The sequence below is a fragment of the Callithrix jacchus genome, chromosome 1, assembly GCF_049354715.1.
Source record: "Callithrix jacchus isolate 240 chromosome 1, calJac240_pri, whole genome shotgun sequence".
Taxonomy (NCBI): Eukaryota; Metazoa; Chordata; class Mammalia; order Primates; family Cebidae; genus Callithrix; species Callithrix jacchus.
The window spans coordinates 28,933,341-28,951,600 of NC_133502.1; the positions used below are offsets into that span (position 1 = coordinate 28,933,341).

At 41.1% G+C, this 18,260-nt stretch overlaps 1 protein-coding gene and 1 non-coding gene across 8 annotated transcripts in view; both read right to left on the reverse strand.

Moving 5' to 3' along the window:
* DCUN1D2 (defective in cullin neddylation 1 domain containing 2) overlaps positions 1-18,260 on the reverse strand; it is a 36,405-nt gene that overhangs the window by 12,572 nt on the left and 5,573 nt on the right. For 5 of the 7 annotated variants that reach the window (XM_078336860.1, XM_035294711.3, XM_078336731.1 and 2 more), the window contains 3 exons: positions 16,986-17,202; positions 14,089-14,257; positions 2,146-2,276 (listed from right to left, as the gene is read on the reverse strand). In XM_078336860.1, coding sequence (XP_078192986.1) covers positions 2,146-2,276; positions 14,089-14,257; positions 16,986-17,202 — 517 coding nt within the window. Of the gene's footprint in view, positions 1-2,145; positions 2,277-14,088; positions 14,258-16,985; positions 18,225-18,260 lie in introns of all 7 variants that reach the window. The other 2 variants (XM_078336669.1, XM_078336618.1) reach the window with 1 other exon arrangement.
* Positions 7,560-7,721, reverse strand: LOC118147899 (U1 spliceosomal RNA). The gene has a single exon (XR_004734600.2). It is a non-coding gene; the product is annotated as a U1 spliceosomal RNA (small nuclear RNA).

Sequence of the window (18,260 nt, forward strand, 5' to 3'; positions counted from 1 at the left end):
TTAGCAAAATTACTGGGCTCTAAAACAAAAGAAAAAAATGGCCTTTGTTTGGGAATCCAGGCAAAACAGTAAGTAACCCTTATAAGGCCAAGAAGACTGGCTTATCATCAGTCTGTTTGACAATAACAATCCATGCCAGAAGAAAGTGGAGTGACACACTTAAAACATTCACACAGAAGCCCTGGAGATGAGCAGGGGCTGCTGGGGAACACAGAGCCAGGACTGAACAAAGCGACAGGGGAGGCCTGGCTGTGTGCCTGGAAAACAGAGGCAAGGCCAAACTATTTTTTTAAATGGGGGGGAGAATGTATGACCGCCCTGCTTTCCTTGTTCACTATGCAGAGTAATTATACTGGTGGAGACAGCATTTGTTTCATCACTCTGAGCTAACATGTCACAGTGGATGTTCTAACACTATCATCACCTGCACCCTTGAGAACCAGAGCAGAAGGGATACACAGCTGTAATCCAGACAAGCTCAAGTAGGAAAAAGAATCTGTAGTCCTGAGTGTGGATTAGAAGCAACCACATGAACAAACATTTAAAAAATAAAAGCCCCCACGTGAGCCTCTGCTTACTGAAGAAGCCTAGAAGACGACTCTGTGAATGAGCACCAGCAGTGACTCCTCATGGCCTGAAGCCAGTTTCCACTAAAGGAAATCAGGGATTCTTGGGAGAAAAGCGAGTTCAGGTTTGGGGCAGAATGACTGGACGAGCCCAGGACAGCCTGTCATGCAGACAGGAAGAAAGCGGTCACCACCACAGAGCACACCAACAGCACTCCATCGGCTCACAGGGACATGGAAGGAGGCAGGGAATGCACTCGCCTCCTGAGGTCACCCTGCCTTTCTAATGGCCGGCACCTCTGGCACCCAACACCAGGAGACGGAGCGACTTCCTTCTGTGATCATCCCAGCTCACTAACAGAAAGGACAGGACAGGCTCTCATCACTTTGCAGCCCTGAGCAAGGTTGGGGTCTCGGCCCTGGGCAGCAGCTGCTGGTGTCCCTAGGTGCAGAACACAGCAGCCTCCTGAGCCAAGACACAGCAGGTACCGCAACTGTTGCCCAAGAGGCAAAGCAAGAGCCCAACAGGCCCCACGCGCCTCACACAGCAGGTTCTGTAATTTAGTAACTACAGCGTGGGGCCGAGATGCCTGCCAGCACCTGGTATCTCTCACCAGCCTTGTGTCTCTCTCCTGTGCCTCTGTCCTGTCCCACAGTCCCCCATGTCTCTGTCCCTCTGTCCCCTATGTCCCTGTCCCTCTGTTCCCCTGCATCTGTGTTCCCTGTCCTTCTGGCCATGTCTGTTCCTCTGTGTGACTGCCCTCTCAGGTGATCACTGCACACCTCCGAGTGCCCAACCCAGCTCCACGTCCACCTTCACTGCAGTCCCTGAATCCTTGCTGTAGGGTTAGGAAGCAACAGCTAAGGTGAATGCAGACTCCTCAAGTAAAAAAAATATTTATTATGGTCCACACCAATGGGCCACGTGAATGGTCCATAAAATGGACTACAGTATTTTAAAATAAAACGCAAAAGTAGGCTGAATTGTTGGTATGTGGGCTGGGTCTATGTGCCATAGAGAGAACAGTATGAGCTGACAGAGGACATTTATAATTTTAAATGTTTACATTTAAAACTTACGTGTGTAAACCCAGACGTTGAGAGACACTATCAACTGAGATTTTCAGGCACATGGTATTATAAACTCCTCTACCTACGTGCAGGGCAAAGCGTGGAGAGGAAAAGAAACCAGAAGGGGTGGTAATGTTATAACTGAGCCAGGCGTGGTGGCTCATGCCTGTCATGCCTGAGGAGTTCAAGACCAGCAGAGGCAACAGCAAGACCTTGTCTTTACTGAAAATTAAAAAACAAAAATGAAAGCAGCCACATGTGGTGGTGGATGCCTGTAGTCCCAGCTATTTGGAAGGCTGAGATGGGAGGGCTGCTTGAGCCCAGGAGATTGAGGCTGCTGTGACTGTCCCACTGCACTCCAGCCTAGGTGACAGAGTGAGACCCTATCTCAAAAAAATCAAACCCAAACCCAAAATCATTACAGCAGGCTATACAGAAATCACGTGCTCAAGTCCACTGATAATCTCACTGTGATCTAGCGTTTTACGTATTTGGATTTCATACTCACCTAAGCCCTTCTGCCCCGGGTTCTTAGCGAAAGTAAAGGTAAACTGATAAAAATCTTTAAATTTGGCTGTGTCTTTCAGCTCCTGCTCCAGTCTTGGCAGAAGAGCCTTTAGCTTCTCCATGCTGTCACACCTGCGATGACAGACAGTGGTTTGTGTCTTGCGGCGGACATGCCTCCCCAGTCGACTCTCCCCTTCTCCAGTGTGCAGGAACTGTGGCCAGGCATGCGGCTCCAGCCGGAGACCGTATTCCCCACCTTTCCTTCCCAGGAGTGGCCTGAGGGCTCTGTTCTATATGACGAGGTAAGAGAAGGTTAAGGGTGGCAATGTCTCCCTTGCTAAAAGGAATTCAAAATGCTCTAAGACAGATACTGGTGGCGGCCGCTCACTCTGGGAATATACTAAAACCACTGAGTTGCAGACTTTAAATGAGAGAAAATACGGTATGCGAATTAATCTCAGTAAAATTGTTAAAAGGAAAACCCCAAATCAACATCTTTCGCCCTCTTCTTGAGAACTGGGACAAGCGCGTGGTCTAACACCATAGCTGTGACCATGGAGAGAGGCCCCTGCCCTGCCATGACAAGAAGGCAGGGGACGAGGTCATAGAAAGATGGAAAGATACCATTTCTCAGTGACTTGCAGAATGGAGTCACCCAGCCAGCCTGGGTCACTGCTATCTCTGTCCGGTCATACGAGCGAAAAATAAACTCATATAAATCTTAAGCTACCTTATTTAGGTATCTCTTCATTACAGCAGGTTAGATTTAAAATATCCAGGTATTGTAAAACACAGCTCTATATTGTTTTAAAATTGGATTTTCCATCAAAAAGTCAACTTCTAAAAACAGTCAACAGCCTTAAAGGCAGAAAACAATAGTAAAACAGTCTCTTTTTAATTTTAACTGCACAGCAAAGAGGAGACTAAAAGCAACACTTATTCACTTATAGAGGTAAGGAAGGAACATTGGGAGAAAGCTTTAGAGCAGCTAGAAAAGTCTATAAAGACATCCACAGAGAAGCACAAATGTACGGCTCTGCCAGTCCTGCGCTGCAGTGATGCTCTGGTCAGCAGCGCGTATGTGACAGCAGTCCCATAAAATTATAATGGGACCTAGAGATTCCTGCCACATTAGTGTGTCAGAGCCACTGCAATGTCTAGCCCAATGCATTACCATTTCTACCTTTAGGTGTGCTGAGATACACAAAGACTTACCATGGTGTCACAGCTGCCTACAGTATGGAGGACAGTTCACAGCCTAGGAGCACAGGCTGTACCGCAGGTGTGTGGTGTGCTGTACCACCTCAGTTTGTGTAGGTTCACTCTGTAATGTGTGCACAATGAAACTTCCTAATGATGCACTTCTCAGAACGTGTCCCCGTCTCTAAGTGACACGTGACTGCAATGCATGTGAACGTGAGCAGTCACCACCCACGTCAAGGGTGGTGGCTGGGGCCAGGTGCAGTGGCTCATTCCTGTAATCCCAGTGCTTTCAGAGGTGGAGGAGGGAAGATCGCTTGAGGCCAGGAATTTGAGACCAGTCTGGGCAATAGAGAGAGGCCCAATCTCCACAAAAAATAAAAACCAAGCATGGTAGCATATGCCTAAAGTCCCAGCAACCAACCCACAGTACCCCAGTTGGCACAACAGAGTATGACCCTCTTAAAAAAAACTGGGGGTGGCAGCCGAGGGCTCTTTGCCATTTCAGCCTCCTCTTCCCTCCAGGGAGGCAAAGACAATCACACTTCTGGTTCAGGCCCTCTGTGCGCCCCCCACCCCCCTGCCCCGCCACCTAATGGAGCAGTCCTCCACCATGCCTCTGGTTGGCTGTAAACAGGAACTCACAGTGTGCACCATCTCACATCTGGCTGTTTCTGCCTTTGGGATGTCTGAGAGGTTCATTCCTGTGGGTATTCGCAGCTCCAGCTGCTCATTTCCTTTGCCATATAGAATGCTTGTTACATCCCTATTTTATGATTCATAAATGCTACTGTTGGTGAACATTCTAGTTTCCTGGTTTGGAGTAACGGTGTCAACATTTCTGTACCCATATCTCAGCATACCTGTGAATGCACCACATCGGGCACACATTCCAGAGTGGACGGCTGGGTCACAGAGTCTGTGCAACTTCCATTTAGTAACGGATGTCACACAGTACACTAGCGCTCCCGCTGCACGCATTTTCACTAACATGTGCTACTGTGTCTTAGCTCAGCATTCTAGAGGGTGGCTTGTTAACAGGGTTCGATTTCCATGGTTTTCTTCTGCATCTCCCCAGAGAATGAGATTAAGCACCTTATACTTTCACCGGGCCTTGTGCATCCTCTTTTGTCAGGTACTTGTCAAATATTTTGCTTGTTTTTCAATGTTTTTTTCTTATTGTTTTATAGGAATTCTTTATATATTAAAGATACAAGGCTTTGTCAGGTATTTCTCAAGAACTCTCACACAGAACATGGATTGCCTTTCTATGACCCTTATGATGTTTCTTAACCAGAAGTTCTTATTTTTAGTATAATACACTGTGTCAGCATTTTTTACAGTGATTTATTTTTGTTGATGTTTTAAAAATTATCCTATTAGACAGTCATAAAGATTATTCTCCTATGTTATTTTCTACAGACTTTTTGCTTTTGCCTTTCATACTGAGATCTACAGTCTATCTGAAACTGATTTTTACATATGGTATGTGGTAGAAATCAGGATTTTTTTCCCCAAAATACTAATTCTCCCAGTATCATTTATTGAAAAAAAGTCTTTCTCCACTTAAGGCTAGCTCTATCATAAACCAGATGTCCCTACCATTCATGGACTTCTTTCTGAGCCCTCCATTCTGCTACACTGGTCACTGGTCTGTTTCTCTGATCTGACACTTGATGCCATGTAGTCTTAATTATTGTAACTTTAAAAGTTCTAATTATCTGGTAGAGCAAATCTTCCCATCTTGTTCTTTTTCTTCAAGAATTGCTTTTTGACTGCGCATTTTCATATAAATTTTAAATCAGCTTGTCAAATTACACATACATAAATCCACTATCTTTCAGATTTTTAAATTGAGATCACATTTGGTATAAAAACCTAAGGAAAGTCCAGGAGTGGTGGCTCACGCCTGTAATCCCAGCACTTTGGGAGACCAAAGTGGGCAAATCATGAGGATGAGAGATCAAGACCATCCTGGCCAACATGATGAAACCCTGTCTCTACTAAAAACACAAAAATTGGCTGGGCATGGTAGTGCATGCCTGTAGTCCCAACTATTCAGAAGGCCAAGGCAGGAGAATCACTTGAACCTGGGAGGCAGAGGTTGCAGTGAGCCGAGATTGCTCCACTGCACTCCATGCCAACCTGGCAACAGAGCGAGGCTCCATCTAAAAAAAATAACCCATGGATAAAATACTGTGTTCCAACCTATCAATGAAGTCTATTTCTCCATTTATTCAGGTCTTCTTTCCTGTCTCTCGATGAGTTATTTTTTTCTCTATGGGAGTATCACACATCTTTAATCCAATTTATTCTAGGCATTTTGTATTTTTGAAGATAGTAAAAATGACATATATTTTAAAATTTACCGTTTTGCTGACTATTGCACTTGGCATCCTGAAATATAAAAGGTCTTTATTTGCAGAACTTGGATCCTGTGGTTTGGCTAACGTCACTATTGATCCTAATATTTTATCCACAGATTTGACTAGCTATGATTTCCTGTTTAATACTGAAAAGAAATGGTCATTCAGGTTTTTTCCCTGTCTCAAAGGGAAAGTGGCTTACAATTCCAGTATGTTTACCATAGGAATTTTTTTCTTTTTGGTCAGATTAAGAACTGCCCCTTTTATTCTTAGTTTCCTGTTTTGTTTTTTAAATGAAGAAGTGCTGAATTTGATCAAACTCATCTTACGATCCTTTTTTTCCTGTTGTTAACATGGTAAATTAATTACACCGATTGACTTTGGAACATCCTGGGCTTATCATCCTGGGTTTTTTGCTACTGACTAGTCAGTTTTCTGATACTGTGCTTCCGATTTTTGCATCTTATGATCATTTTATGTATCTTTTTTTTTTTTTAAGATGGGGTTTCACCATGTTGGTCAGGCTGGTCTTGAACTCCTGACCTCGGGTGATCTGCCCACCTGGGCCTCCAAAGTGCTTGGATTACAGGCATGAGCCACCACACCCGGCCGTATCTTCTGATTCTTATAACTGAGAGTGGCCTATCGTTTTCCATTCTCAAACATTCTTTCTTGGTTTTATCATGCAGTTTGTGCTGGCCTTAAAACAAAGTGCAGAATCTTTCTTCCTTTACTATTTTCTGGAAGATGATGTTTAAAATTGGCGATTTTCCTTTCATTAGGAGTTTGGTAGGATATGCCAATTAAGCCATCCCAAACAGCAGTTGTCTCTTTGTGAGGAAATTTTATATTACAGGCTCAAATTCTTAAGAGTTACAGAACTATTAATATTTTCTATTTCTTCACGTGTCAGTTTTAGTAAGTTATATATTTAAAAGACCTTATTTCACATGGGCTGTCAAATGTACTGGCATAAAGCTCTTCATAACAGACTTTTTTTTTTTTTAATGCTTCTGGCACCTACCTATCATCTTGTCCCCTTTTCATCTATGTATGTTACTTGTGATTTACCACACTTACAAGTATTTTCTTTTTTTTTTTTTGAGATGGAGTTTCGCTAGTTACCCAGGCTGGAGTGCAATGGCGTGATCTCGGCTCACCGCAACCTCCGCCTCCTGGGTTCAGGCAATTCTCCTGCCTCAGCCTCCTGAGTAGCTGGGATTACAGGCGTGCACCACCATGCCCAGCTAATTTTTGTATTTTTAGTAGAGACGGGGTTTCACCATGTTGACCAGGATGGTCTCAATCTGTTGACCCCGTGATCCACCCACCTCGGCCTCCCAAAGTGCTGGGATTATAGGCATGAGCCACAGCACCCAGCCAAGTCTTTTCAAACAACCAGCTTCTGCTTTACTGATCCTCCCTAATGACAACTTCTTTTCTATTTAATTATTATTCTTGCCAAATTTGTGCTTCTTTAAAAACATTAATTCCTTCCTTCTATATTCTTTTTCTATTTCTTGAGATGGAAGGCTTTGCTCACTGGTTTTCAGCCTTTCCTTCTTTCTAAAATATACATTTAATAAGCTGAATTCCATACATATATAGTATTTTCATCACTCAAGATATTTTCTAATTTCCATTGTAACTTCTTTCTCATCCCAAGGGCTGTACAGGATTGCAACATCCACACATATCCTACCTAGTTATAGTTGTCATATTCCTCGTTTAACTGTACTGTCATCAGAAAACAAACCTCTGTGAATTGTTGCAATTCATTTAATAGCCCAGTTTATCATCAATTTTTATTAATGTTCTGTGTCTTTTATAAAGTTTTCTTTTTAAACACCAGGACAGAACATGAATACAGTCCCCCACTATCACAAATTATGCAGTCGTTTTCCACATTTGGGAAAATCACAGGTGTCAGCACATCTGGAGTACAGTGGATAAGCCTAGCCCCGGGAAAACCACCTGCAAGATCATGGGATCTCTCCTGCCAGGAATGCGTATTCCGCAACATCGAAGGCAACGGTCTAAATGCTCTCCTGGGCCATCTGTTGTGCTGTCCAGATCTTCTATTTGCTCATTAATTTTCCACCTACTCCTTGTATCAGTTACTAAGGTGTGTGTGAACATTTTTCACTTTGGTCGTGGATTTGCATCTTTCTTCGCAGTTGCTTATTTTTGCTTTCAGTACTTTGGGACTATTCAATAAATACATAAAAACGTAAGTGCAACTGCATCCCTGGTGAGATAAACCCTTTATGATTATGAAATTATCGGTGGAGTTGCTGTATGCCTCCTTATCTGCAGACCTGTTGTATGCCTCAAAACTGTTTTAGTTGTATCCATTTTAAACAGTATGGACAGTTGATATTTAAAAATCCATCTGAGTCAGGCATGGTAGCTCCCGCCTGTAATCCCAGCATTTTGGGAGGCTGAGGTGGGTGGATCATCTGGGGTCAAGAGTTTGAGACTGGCCTGGCCAACATGATGAAACCCTATCTCTACTAAAAATACAAAAAACAGCCACATGTGGTGGTGGGCACCTGTAATCCTAGTTACTCGGGAGGCTGAGGCAGGAGAATTTCTTGAACCCAGGAGGCAGAGGCTGCAGTGAGCCAAGATTATGCCATTGCACTCCAGCCTGGGCGATAAGAGTAAAACTTCATCTCAAAAAACAAAACCAAAATTAGACAGTGTGGTGGTGGGTGCCTGTAATCCCAGCTACTTGGGAGGCTGAGGCAGGAGAATCACTTGAACCTGGGAGATGGAGGCTGTGGTGAGGCGAGATCAATCGTGCCACTGCACTCCACCCTGTGTGACAAGAGCGAAACTCCGTCTCAAAAATAAATAATAAAAATACAAATCCATTTGGCATTTAATTCACTTACATTTAATTATGCAATTACTAACACGCTGGGCTTAAATACTCCATTTTATTATGTGCTTGCTATTTGTCCTGCCTAAGCCCATTTTCCTTGCATTTCTTTGGATTTAATTTTAATTTTTTTTTTTTTTTTTGAGACAGAGTCTTACTCTGTGGCCAGGCTGGAGTGCAGTGGTGCCATCTTGACTCACTGCAACCTCCGCCTCCTGGGTTCAAGCCAGTCTCCTGCCTCAGCCTCCCAAGTAACTGGGACTACAGTCGTGCGCCACCATGCCCAGCTAATTTTTGTATTTTTAGTAGAGTCAGAGTTTTACCATGTTGGCCAGGGTGGTCTTGATCTCTTGACCTCGTGATCTGCCCGCCTTCGCCTCCCAAAGTGCTGGGATTAAAGGGGCAAACCACCGCGATTCCCCCCTTTGTTATTTAGAAATTATATAGAAATCATATATCCTAATAATTACACATTTAATAGCAAGTATTTTCTCCTACTGTTGTGCCTTTTCCATTTAAATGGTATCTTTGACAAGCAAAAATTTTTAACTTTGATGAAATCTATCAGTTTTCCCTTTATGATCTTTTAGTATCTTCTCAACCCAAGGTGAAAAAGATCTTCCTCTATGTTTTTTTCTAAAAACGTAGGTTTTAAATTTCTTGTCCAGCTCTCCAATCTACCTTGGTTTTTATGTATACGAAGTACAGACTGAGGTTAATTTTTCCACGTCTGTCCAGTTGGTTCAACACTACTGGCTGAAAAGACTCCCTTTTCCTCATCTGCAATGTCTTGACATCTTTGCAACAAGAAAACACTGACCACACAGGTGTGAGTCTCTTCTGGATTCTCCATTCTACTCACTGTCCTGACTGTTACGGCCTCAGAGACTTGAAATCAGGTAGCAGAATCCTCCTCCTTTGTTCATCTGTTTCAAGACATTTTGACACTTTTGTTTTTAGTCCTGCTATGTGATTTTTATATGTCTAGTTCTTTGGCAGTTTTTCAGTGACGTATCTGCTGAACGAGTGACAAGGCTGCTTTGAAGTCTACTGAAACCTTCTCTTCCCGGAGCCCCCGGAGCCCATTTCCACGGCCCGTTCTTCTGTTGGCTCCTTTCATGTAATCCTGCTTCCTCACAGGACTGTGTATTCTGGCTTTGTCCTGAGCATTGTATTAGAAAAAAACTGTTCATAGAAATAATGTAGGATAAGATATTTTTCCAAATACCATTTTTATTTGCCTCTGCCTGGTACCTGTGAGCGCTAGCAATGTGGAATTACATTAATCCAATTTAAGGACATATTTTCTAGTCTCTCTACATGACTTGAGCTAGGAGTTCCCACGAGGTCTTCCAGTTCACCCTAACTCTTGAAGTACAGATCTTCAGACCCCAGACTTGAGTATTCCAGCCTTGGAGACCTGGCAGACCCCAGTTTTCAGCTGTTGTCCCTGTACCTAAAAGAGGCTATCAAAAGGGGCTGCGAAGGAACTTTTTTTCTGGGGAAAAATAGCCCCAGCTGCTGGGCTCACCTCTTGAGATTTTTGTTTCACAATTTTTCACTATCTTGTTAGCTCCTTAGTGCCTTGACACAGATTTTTTACCTGGTTCACCATCTCTAAACACAATGCTCAGAAATTTTACTTAGTTTACTTAAGAATCCCTAGGCTTCTAATGAAATGATACAGGATTAACTGTTAAAAGCAGGTATTCTACTAACCTCAGTCAAGAGACTTAGTAATGACAAAGTGTGAAAAAAATAAAAATAGAGACACAAAAGCTAAAGTATTTTTAAAGGTTAGCACTATTTAAACTAACAGCAAAGTCTTAAAAGCCCTGAGATTTTTAATCTCTACATTATAGTTTAATATTGACAAAATGCCTTCCTTCTTAATAGCCCCTTGAGATGTGGACAGCAGCATTTATCCATCATAAACTTGTAACCTAAGACTACATTCTACATACTCGAGATAAGAGGCACAAATCATCTCGGTTATTTTGGGAAAGACTCACACTCAAAATCTTTAAAATACAGTAAGTTATAACAGATAATAGGATAATAGGAATTTAAAAATTTTCTTGTATAACATATTTTTAGACAGTGACTAAGAAATGTCAGTATTTCCCTAAGAAGCATTTATTTCCAAAATTTCCCATTTCAGAGAGATTTTTAATAGATGGGATAATGTATCATACAATACCAACAGAATGCTTAACAGGCATTTTCCTTCTAAAACTACTGATAATTCACCAAGACTTTCCTAAATGCAAAGAACATGAATAACTATGCTGTTATACCACGGTCATGATATCTTTTGCTTGTTTGGTTTTATGCACCTACAGAGAATTTTATAAGATATTACAGATAGTGCCTGACTTACGATGTTTAAGATTTTTCTGGCTAAGTGCAGTGGCTTATGCCTATAATCCCAGAGCTTTAGGAGGCCGAGACAGGAAGATGGCTTGAGCCCAGAAGTTCAAGACCATAATGGGCAACACAGTGAAACCCTGTCTCTACAAAGATTTTTTAAAAACTTAGCTGGTTGTGGTAGCACACAACTGTGGTCCCAGCTACTTGGGAAACTAAGGTGGGAGAACTGCTTGGGCCTGGGTGGTCAAGACTGCAGTGAGCCAAGACTGCGCCACTGCACTCTAGGCTGAGTGACTAGGAGAGAAATCCCATCTCAAAAAATAAAAAAAAAGATTTGTTTTGACTTTATAAGATTATGGGGTATTAAATGCATTTTTAACTTAGGATTTTTTTTTTGAGATGGAGTCTCATTCTGTTGCCCAGGCTGGAGTGCAGTGGCTCACTTCAACCTCCGCCACCCAGGGTTCAAGCGATTCTCCTGCCTCAGCCTCCCAAGGAGCTGGGATTACAGGCGCCTACCACCGTGCCCAGCTAATTTTTGTATTTTTAGTAGAGACGGGGTTTCACCATCTTGGCCAAGCTCATCTTGAACTCCTGACCTCGTGATCCACCCTCCTCGGCCTCCCAAAGTCCTGGGATTACAGGCATGAGTCACTGTGCCCAGCCAACTTACGATATTTTTAAACTTAAGATGGGTTTGTCAAGATGAGAAGCATCTATATTAGAGATAGTTTATCATCTAAACAGACAAGGCTATAACTAGAACAGATACATCAGTTCAGGACAGGAAACAAGTTCTCTATTTTCTCTTTTCCCTCAGCTGCTGTAAGTATATGCTTTAAGAACAAGTTTACTGTAAGGCTTCAAGCTCTCTTCAGCAGCTGAAAATATGCTATTCTAAGTTATCCACACCGAAATCAGAATATGAGAAATATCAGCAAGTCAAATAAGGTGCTTTTACACCATCTCATGAAGCACGCTTGTTTGTTGTTCTGAGAAATGTGTTGTTAGGCAGCTTCATTGCTGTGGGAACATCCTAGAGTGTATTTACACGAATATAAACATATCTGAACATAGAAAAGTACAGTAAAAATACAGTCGAGATGATAATAATTGTACTTCTGTATAGAACACGTCCCATGAATGGAGCTTGCAGGCCTGGAAGTTGTTCTGAGTGGTGAGTGAATGTGAAAGTCTAGGACACTACTGTACACTATAATAGATTTTACAAACACTATACACTAGACTATTACCACATTTATTAAAAATATTTTTCTTTCTTCAATAATAAATGTTAGCTTACTGTAACTTTATAAACTTTAAAATTTTAAAAAACTTTTTTAACTCTTGACACTTAGCTTAAAATACAAACACACTGTACAGGTGCACAAAAACATTTTCTTCTTTACATTCTTATTCTATATACTCTTTTCTATTTAAAATATGTTTTTAACTTTTTCGTTAAAAACCAAGACACAAACACGTTAGCCTAGGCCTACACAGAGTCAGGATCATCAAAATCACTGTCTTCTGTCTTCACATCTTGTCCTACTAGAACAGGGATGTCCAATCTTTTAGCTTCCCTGGGCCACACTGGAAGAATTGTCTTGGTCCACACATAGAATACACTAACACTAACAAAAGCGGATGAGCTTTAAAAAAAAAAAAAAAAAAAATCACACAAAAATCTCATGATGTTTTAAGAAAGTTTACAAGTTTGTGTTGGGCTACATTCAGAGCTGTTCTGGCTGCGGGTTGGACAGGCTTGCACTAGAAGGTCCTTGGGGCAATAACAGGCATGAAACTGCCACCTCCTATGATAACAATGCCCCCTTCTAGATACCTCCTAAAGGACCTGCCTGAGGCTGTTTGACAATTACCTTAGGGAAAAAAAGAAAACAACGGAGACAAAAAACTACACAGCCAAGTAGCAGTAGCTTCCGCCACATATCCTGCAAAAAAAAAAAAAATAATAAGTTGAATTAGGTTGGGCAAGGTGGCTCGAGCCTATAATCCCAGCACTTTGGGAGGCTGAGGCGGGTAGATCGTCCGAGGTCAGGAATTCAAGACCAGCCTGGTGAAACCCGTCTCTACCAAAAATACCAAAATTAGCTGGGCATGGTGGCAGGTACCAGTAATCCTAGCTGCTCCAGAGGCTGAGGCAGGAGAATCACTTGAACTCAGGAGACAGAGATTACAGTGAGCTAAGATCGCTGCATTCCAGCCTGCCAGCCTGGAGACAGAGTGAGACTCCATCTCAATTAAAAAAACAAAAAACAAAAAAAACAAGTAGAAGGAATACACTCTAAAATAACAATAAAAAATGTAGTATAGTAAATACATAAACTAGTAACGAAATCATTTGAATTATCAAGTACTATATACTGCAGTAACAGGGTGTGCTATGCTCTTATATGACTGGCAGTGTAGTAGGTTTGTCCGTATCAGCGTCACCACACACAGGTAATGTATTGTGCTATGACACGGTAAGACTGTGATGTAGGAATTTTTCAGCCCCATTTTAACCGTACAGGACCACTGTCACGTAAGTGGTCCACTACTGACCGAAATGTCATTATGTGGTGTATGACTGCAGTTCATTAAGCTTAATGATGAAAAGACAGTTACCTTAGGCCCTTCCATTTACTTTTGTGACTTATCTGATAAGTGAGAAACCTCTTTAAGTTACTAATGAAGTCTTTATCCCAATCCTGTAGGTAGAATAGAAAAATATTACGAGCAAAAACCAAAATGACATCTTAATTAATTTTTAACATAGCAACATACTGAATTCTATATTTAGTATACAGCATTATGAAATAACATGAATGAACTAAACCTGGTATTTACCGCCAATTCAAAATTGGAAAGAAAAAACTCAAAAAGAAGAAAATGAGTTACAAAAGGAATATAAAAAAATTAAAATATGAAATGAAATAAAGCTTTACACTGAAAATTAAAAGGAAACCAACACCTTAATAGTACAGATACATAAAAGAAATTTGTAAGATACACAAAGAAAATGAACAGATATGAAATTAATTTGTACAAGTTGCTGGAATATAATTAATGTTGAAAGTATTTTCAGTTCTGAAAAAATTTAAGCTAAGAATAATTTACTTACCCAAGTTCTGTCATGCCATCCATAAATTCCTTCCTGCTAAATTCACACTGAGTTGCTGCCCTGAACTTCCACGCTATGACCAGCACGCTGATACTGGCAGGATCTAGGCTCAGATCATCACAGAACTGTTGGATCCCATCTATTCCAATTTTGTTTTCATCCTGTGGGTCTGTAGTTAACACCAGGGGAAAAGAAAGTTATACTTTATTGAAAAGTAATTCTAAAATAGGAGGGTTGAATCCTATCATTCTATTATACCACCTAGTTCTAGCAAGCGTGTTTCCAATACATCAATCAACAGGCTGCACAGGAAAGAAAGAGTGAGCAACAGATACTGTATCCAGAAAACTGTCCTATTTTTAAAATCTAGGTTTCTGGATTTTAGAGGAAAAAAAATCATTGACTTTTTTTTGAGAAGATCTGATCACTAAGAAAAATTTAGTTACCCTAAAGTGAAATAAAAATTCAAGTTTACAGAAATTTAGCTCACCCAAAGGTAAACTGCTACAAAAATACTGGATTGATAAAGTATTTGTAATACCTCAGAGTTATCACAACTCTGCCAAAGTAAATGCATGATTGATGTTTTTCTTCTTAAATGATTTCATTTGCTAGTTCTAATGGTGCTGGACAATAACTATTTTTCAGAATCATTTAGCTTATGCATCCACATTTAATAGCTTAGAAATTCAGGTTCCCCACCCCCTATTTCTAGTTTAAAAATAAAATTAAAGAACTTAGCATTTGTTTATCAGAAAATCAAACAGTAAAATATATTTAAAGCATCCCAGCAAGACTTCACTAAAGCTAGTAATTTCAGATAGATTATGTATATCATAATACATCATAATGCATATGTGAATTGTTGGTTTAGAAGGTGAAATAGAAAACCTGTAGCTTCTTTGCTCAAATAAAGATTAGGTATGATAAACTTTTCTTCCCCTTCATACAAAATTTAACTTTGGTCATTTAAGTAATATATTACTACATATATATAGTTACCAAAGAAAAACTGGTGGTATAAGTGAAGGAAACCATAAACATCCTTCTAACTCTATATTCTCTTCTATCAGGAGAAAACAACCTCAACCATAGTTTATGACACAGAGGTTCTATCAAAAAAAAATCCCCTCTTATTACCTTATTCAATTCCACCTCCTTACATTACATTTTAGGATTAGAAATATTGATCTACAAAGCTCTGACTTAATAAACCATCTCAGTAAATTTCATTACAACAATGTTCAATATTTCAAGTAATTTTGCAAGTACTTATTCATTTGTATGTTAATATAGTAACTGTTATATTTGTCAACAGTCTTAGAACTGTTTACTTTCAGAGTCTAAAACGATTACACCATGTTTCTACTTTGACTATAACTGCATGATAAAGTTCAATAATAATGAAGTGATGAAGCTTCAATAACAACTAAAGATACAATTTTCCACTTATACACAAGTATTTTTTCAAAGGCAGCTGTATATATTTAAACAACTTAAAAAATGTACATAGCATATGACTTACAAAATTAGCTCAACAACTGACTTAGCCAAAAATTCTTAAAACAGACTAAAGCTTAACTAAAAACAATTTTAATTTTTTGGGAACTATGATAAGTACAAATCTGATTTGCTTGTTTTACCACTGACTAAGTTTCTGAGGCAAGATTTTTTTAAGGCAATTTTCAATTCATTTTTCAGATCTAAACAGAAAGACTAAAGCACACACATAGCATTTGGCCGGGCACAGTGGCTCACGCCTATAATCCCAGCACTTTGGGAGGCCGAGGCAAGCAGATCACGACATCAGGAGTTTGAGACCAGCCTGGCCAATATGGTGAAACGCTGTCTCTAAATAAAAATAGAAAAAATTAGCCCAGCGTGGTGGCACACACCTGTAGTGCCAGCTACTCAGGAGGCTGAGGCAGAAGAATCACTTGAACCCGGGAGGCAGAGGTTGCAGTGAGCTGAGATGGTGCCACTGCACTCTAGCCTAAGCAACAGAGCAAGACTCTATCTCAAAAAAAAAAGCAAAAAATGAAAATAATAAACAAGAACTTAAAGCCAAGAAAATTATTCTATATTTGAGCTAATACTTGTTTAAATGAGGGTTAAGGTTTGGTTTTGTTTTCAAGTTTTGGAAAACTTAGTCTTAAAAACTGCTAGAAAGAGCTAAATAAGTCAGCTCTGAGCCTGCTGCCTCTCCCTCTGCACTGGATGTGAAATGTAAAGCCTACAGAGGGACCTGGATCTGCATATGCTCATCAAGGCAGTCTGGAGTTCAAGGCACAGCTGCATTTTCACAAGAAGCTTTCATCTAAGCACTGACGTCAATAAAAATCACGACTGTTCACAATCTGCAACACAAGGTTTCTTTGCTGAGAGCTTTTCCCAAAGCCTCTCTAACCATGAAAGCTATTTCAGGGCTGACACGCCACTATCCAGGCAAGGAAAACACTGAGGTTTCCCCTTGCTCCAGGATCATCTTTGCGATTTGGTGTTGTTCTTAACCTTCTCACCATCAATATTTCAGCCTAAATAAAAGTGCTTGAAAACAATACCATATTAACAGACACAATCATGCTGACAACAAGCCTCCCAGCAGTGGCTTTTCCCTGACAGGCTGTGCGACATCGGACTCACCACACAGAACAAGGGGGCATGGGCCTGGTCCTGATCCATCACTGATTCCCCTCTTCTCGCCCTCCCCACCCCCCACCAATCACAGTCCCAGCCCCATTTAAATGGGAGAAACTGGATTCTGTAGCTGAGCGCTGGGAGGAGAAGCAAGAGCAGCCTAGAGACCTCCTGTCCCTGCACCAGAGCCCTGGACATGCAGTGCGCAGGCCACTGATGGAGGCAGGCATCCGTCCAGCTTTGCTGCCAACCCCTCTTACCTTTGTACCTGCCGTACAGCTGCTCCAGCTTCTTCTTGTCCACAGTGTTCCGCATGGACTCCCTGTGGAATGAGTCTGGGTTTTGGAAGAAGCTGTCCGTGGCCTCGTCTAGTCTCCACTCATTCTGCGTTAAGCAGTAGATAGCAGTTCTCTCGCCAGCCTGAGTGCATGCCATAAACTGGCGGACCTTGTCCCTCTGAGACGATTTAAGCTTATGCTTTGGGATGCAAAAGAAGTAGGAAAGCCAGTGAGGCTGCTCAGGGTTTGTCCCAGCCTCTAGCCTAACGCCTGCACTTAACTGGGCAGAATCACAGAACATAAAGCTTTGCTCTTCATCAGTTAAAAAGACTGCATAGCCTTCTGAAATTGAAACAACAGCACCTACACAGTAACAAACAGGCAGTCTAACCTTCAAAAATTACGAAAATTAACATTTTATACAAAACACACTCTGACCTCTACCCAGTCACTCTGCATGAAGTATGACTATTGTTTTTCTAAAAATCTCTGTATGCCTCCCTCTGTAATGCACATTGAACCCTCTGATGAAACAGGGCAAGGACTTCACAGCATCACCAGGGGCCCTAGCTGCAGGGTCTTCTTTGGCTTCAAGTAAGTTCAGGCTCTAATGAATGGGAAGAGGCTGTGCAGTTTAGAGACATTAAGTTTCTCCCAGTTTAAAATCAGCAGAATCACACTGATGAAAACGTACACCAACAACTAAGGACAGTGTTAAAAGTAATTTATAAAAGTTTCACAAGCAGGAACAAAAAAGCCTGATTAAATGGAAACAATAATACTAATAACAAGAATGCCTCTGTATACCAGACAGAAATAAAATGAAAAATAGGACAGAGGCTCTGGGCAGGCAATAAATAACAAAACTGCCAAGTAGCTGTACTATATATAGTATATCATGAAACAAAGTAACATCTTGACACTTCCAGATATAGGAGGGCTGAGTTTCCACTTATCTAAAGTAACTTGATGATGTAATCCCAGCACTTGGAGGCCAAGGCAGATCACTTGAGGTAAGGAGTTCGAGACCAGCCTGGCTAACATGGTGAAACCCCATCTCTACTAAAAATACAAAAATTAGCAGGGCATGGTGGCGTGCACCTGTAGTCCCAGCTACTTGGGAGGCTGATTGAGGCAGGAGAATCGCTTGAATCTGGGAGGCGGAGATTGCAGTGAGCTGAGATCTTGCCACTGTATTCCAGCATGGGTGACAGAGGAAGACTGTCTCAAAAAATAGTAATAATAAACAAATAAAGC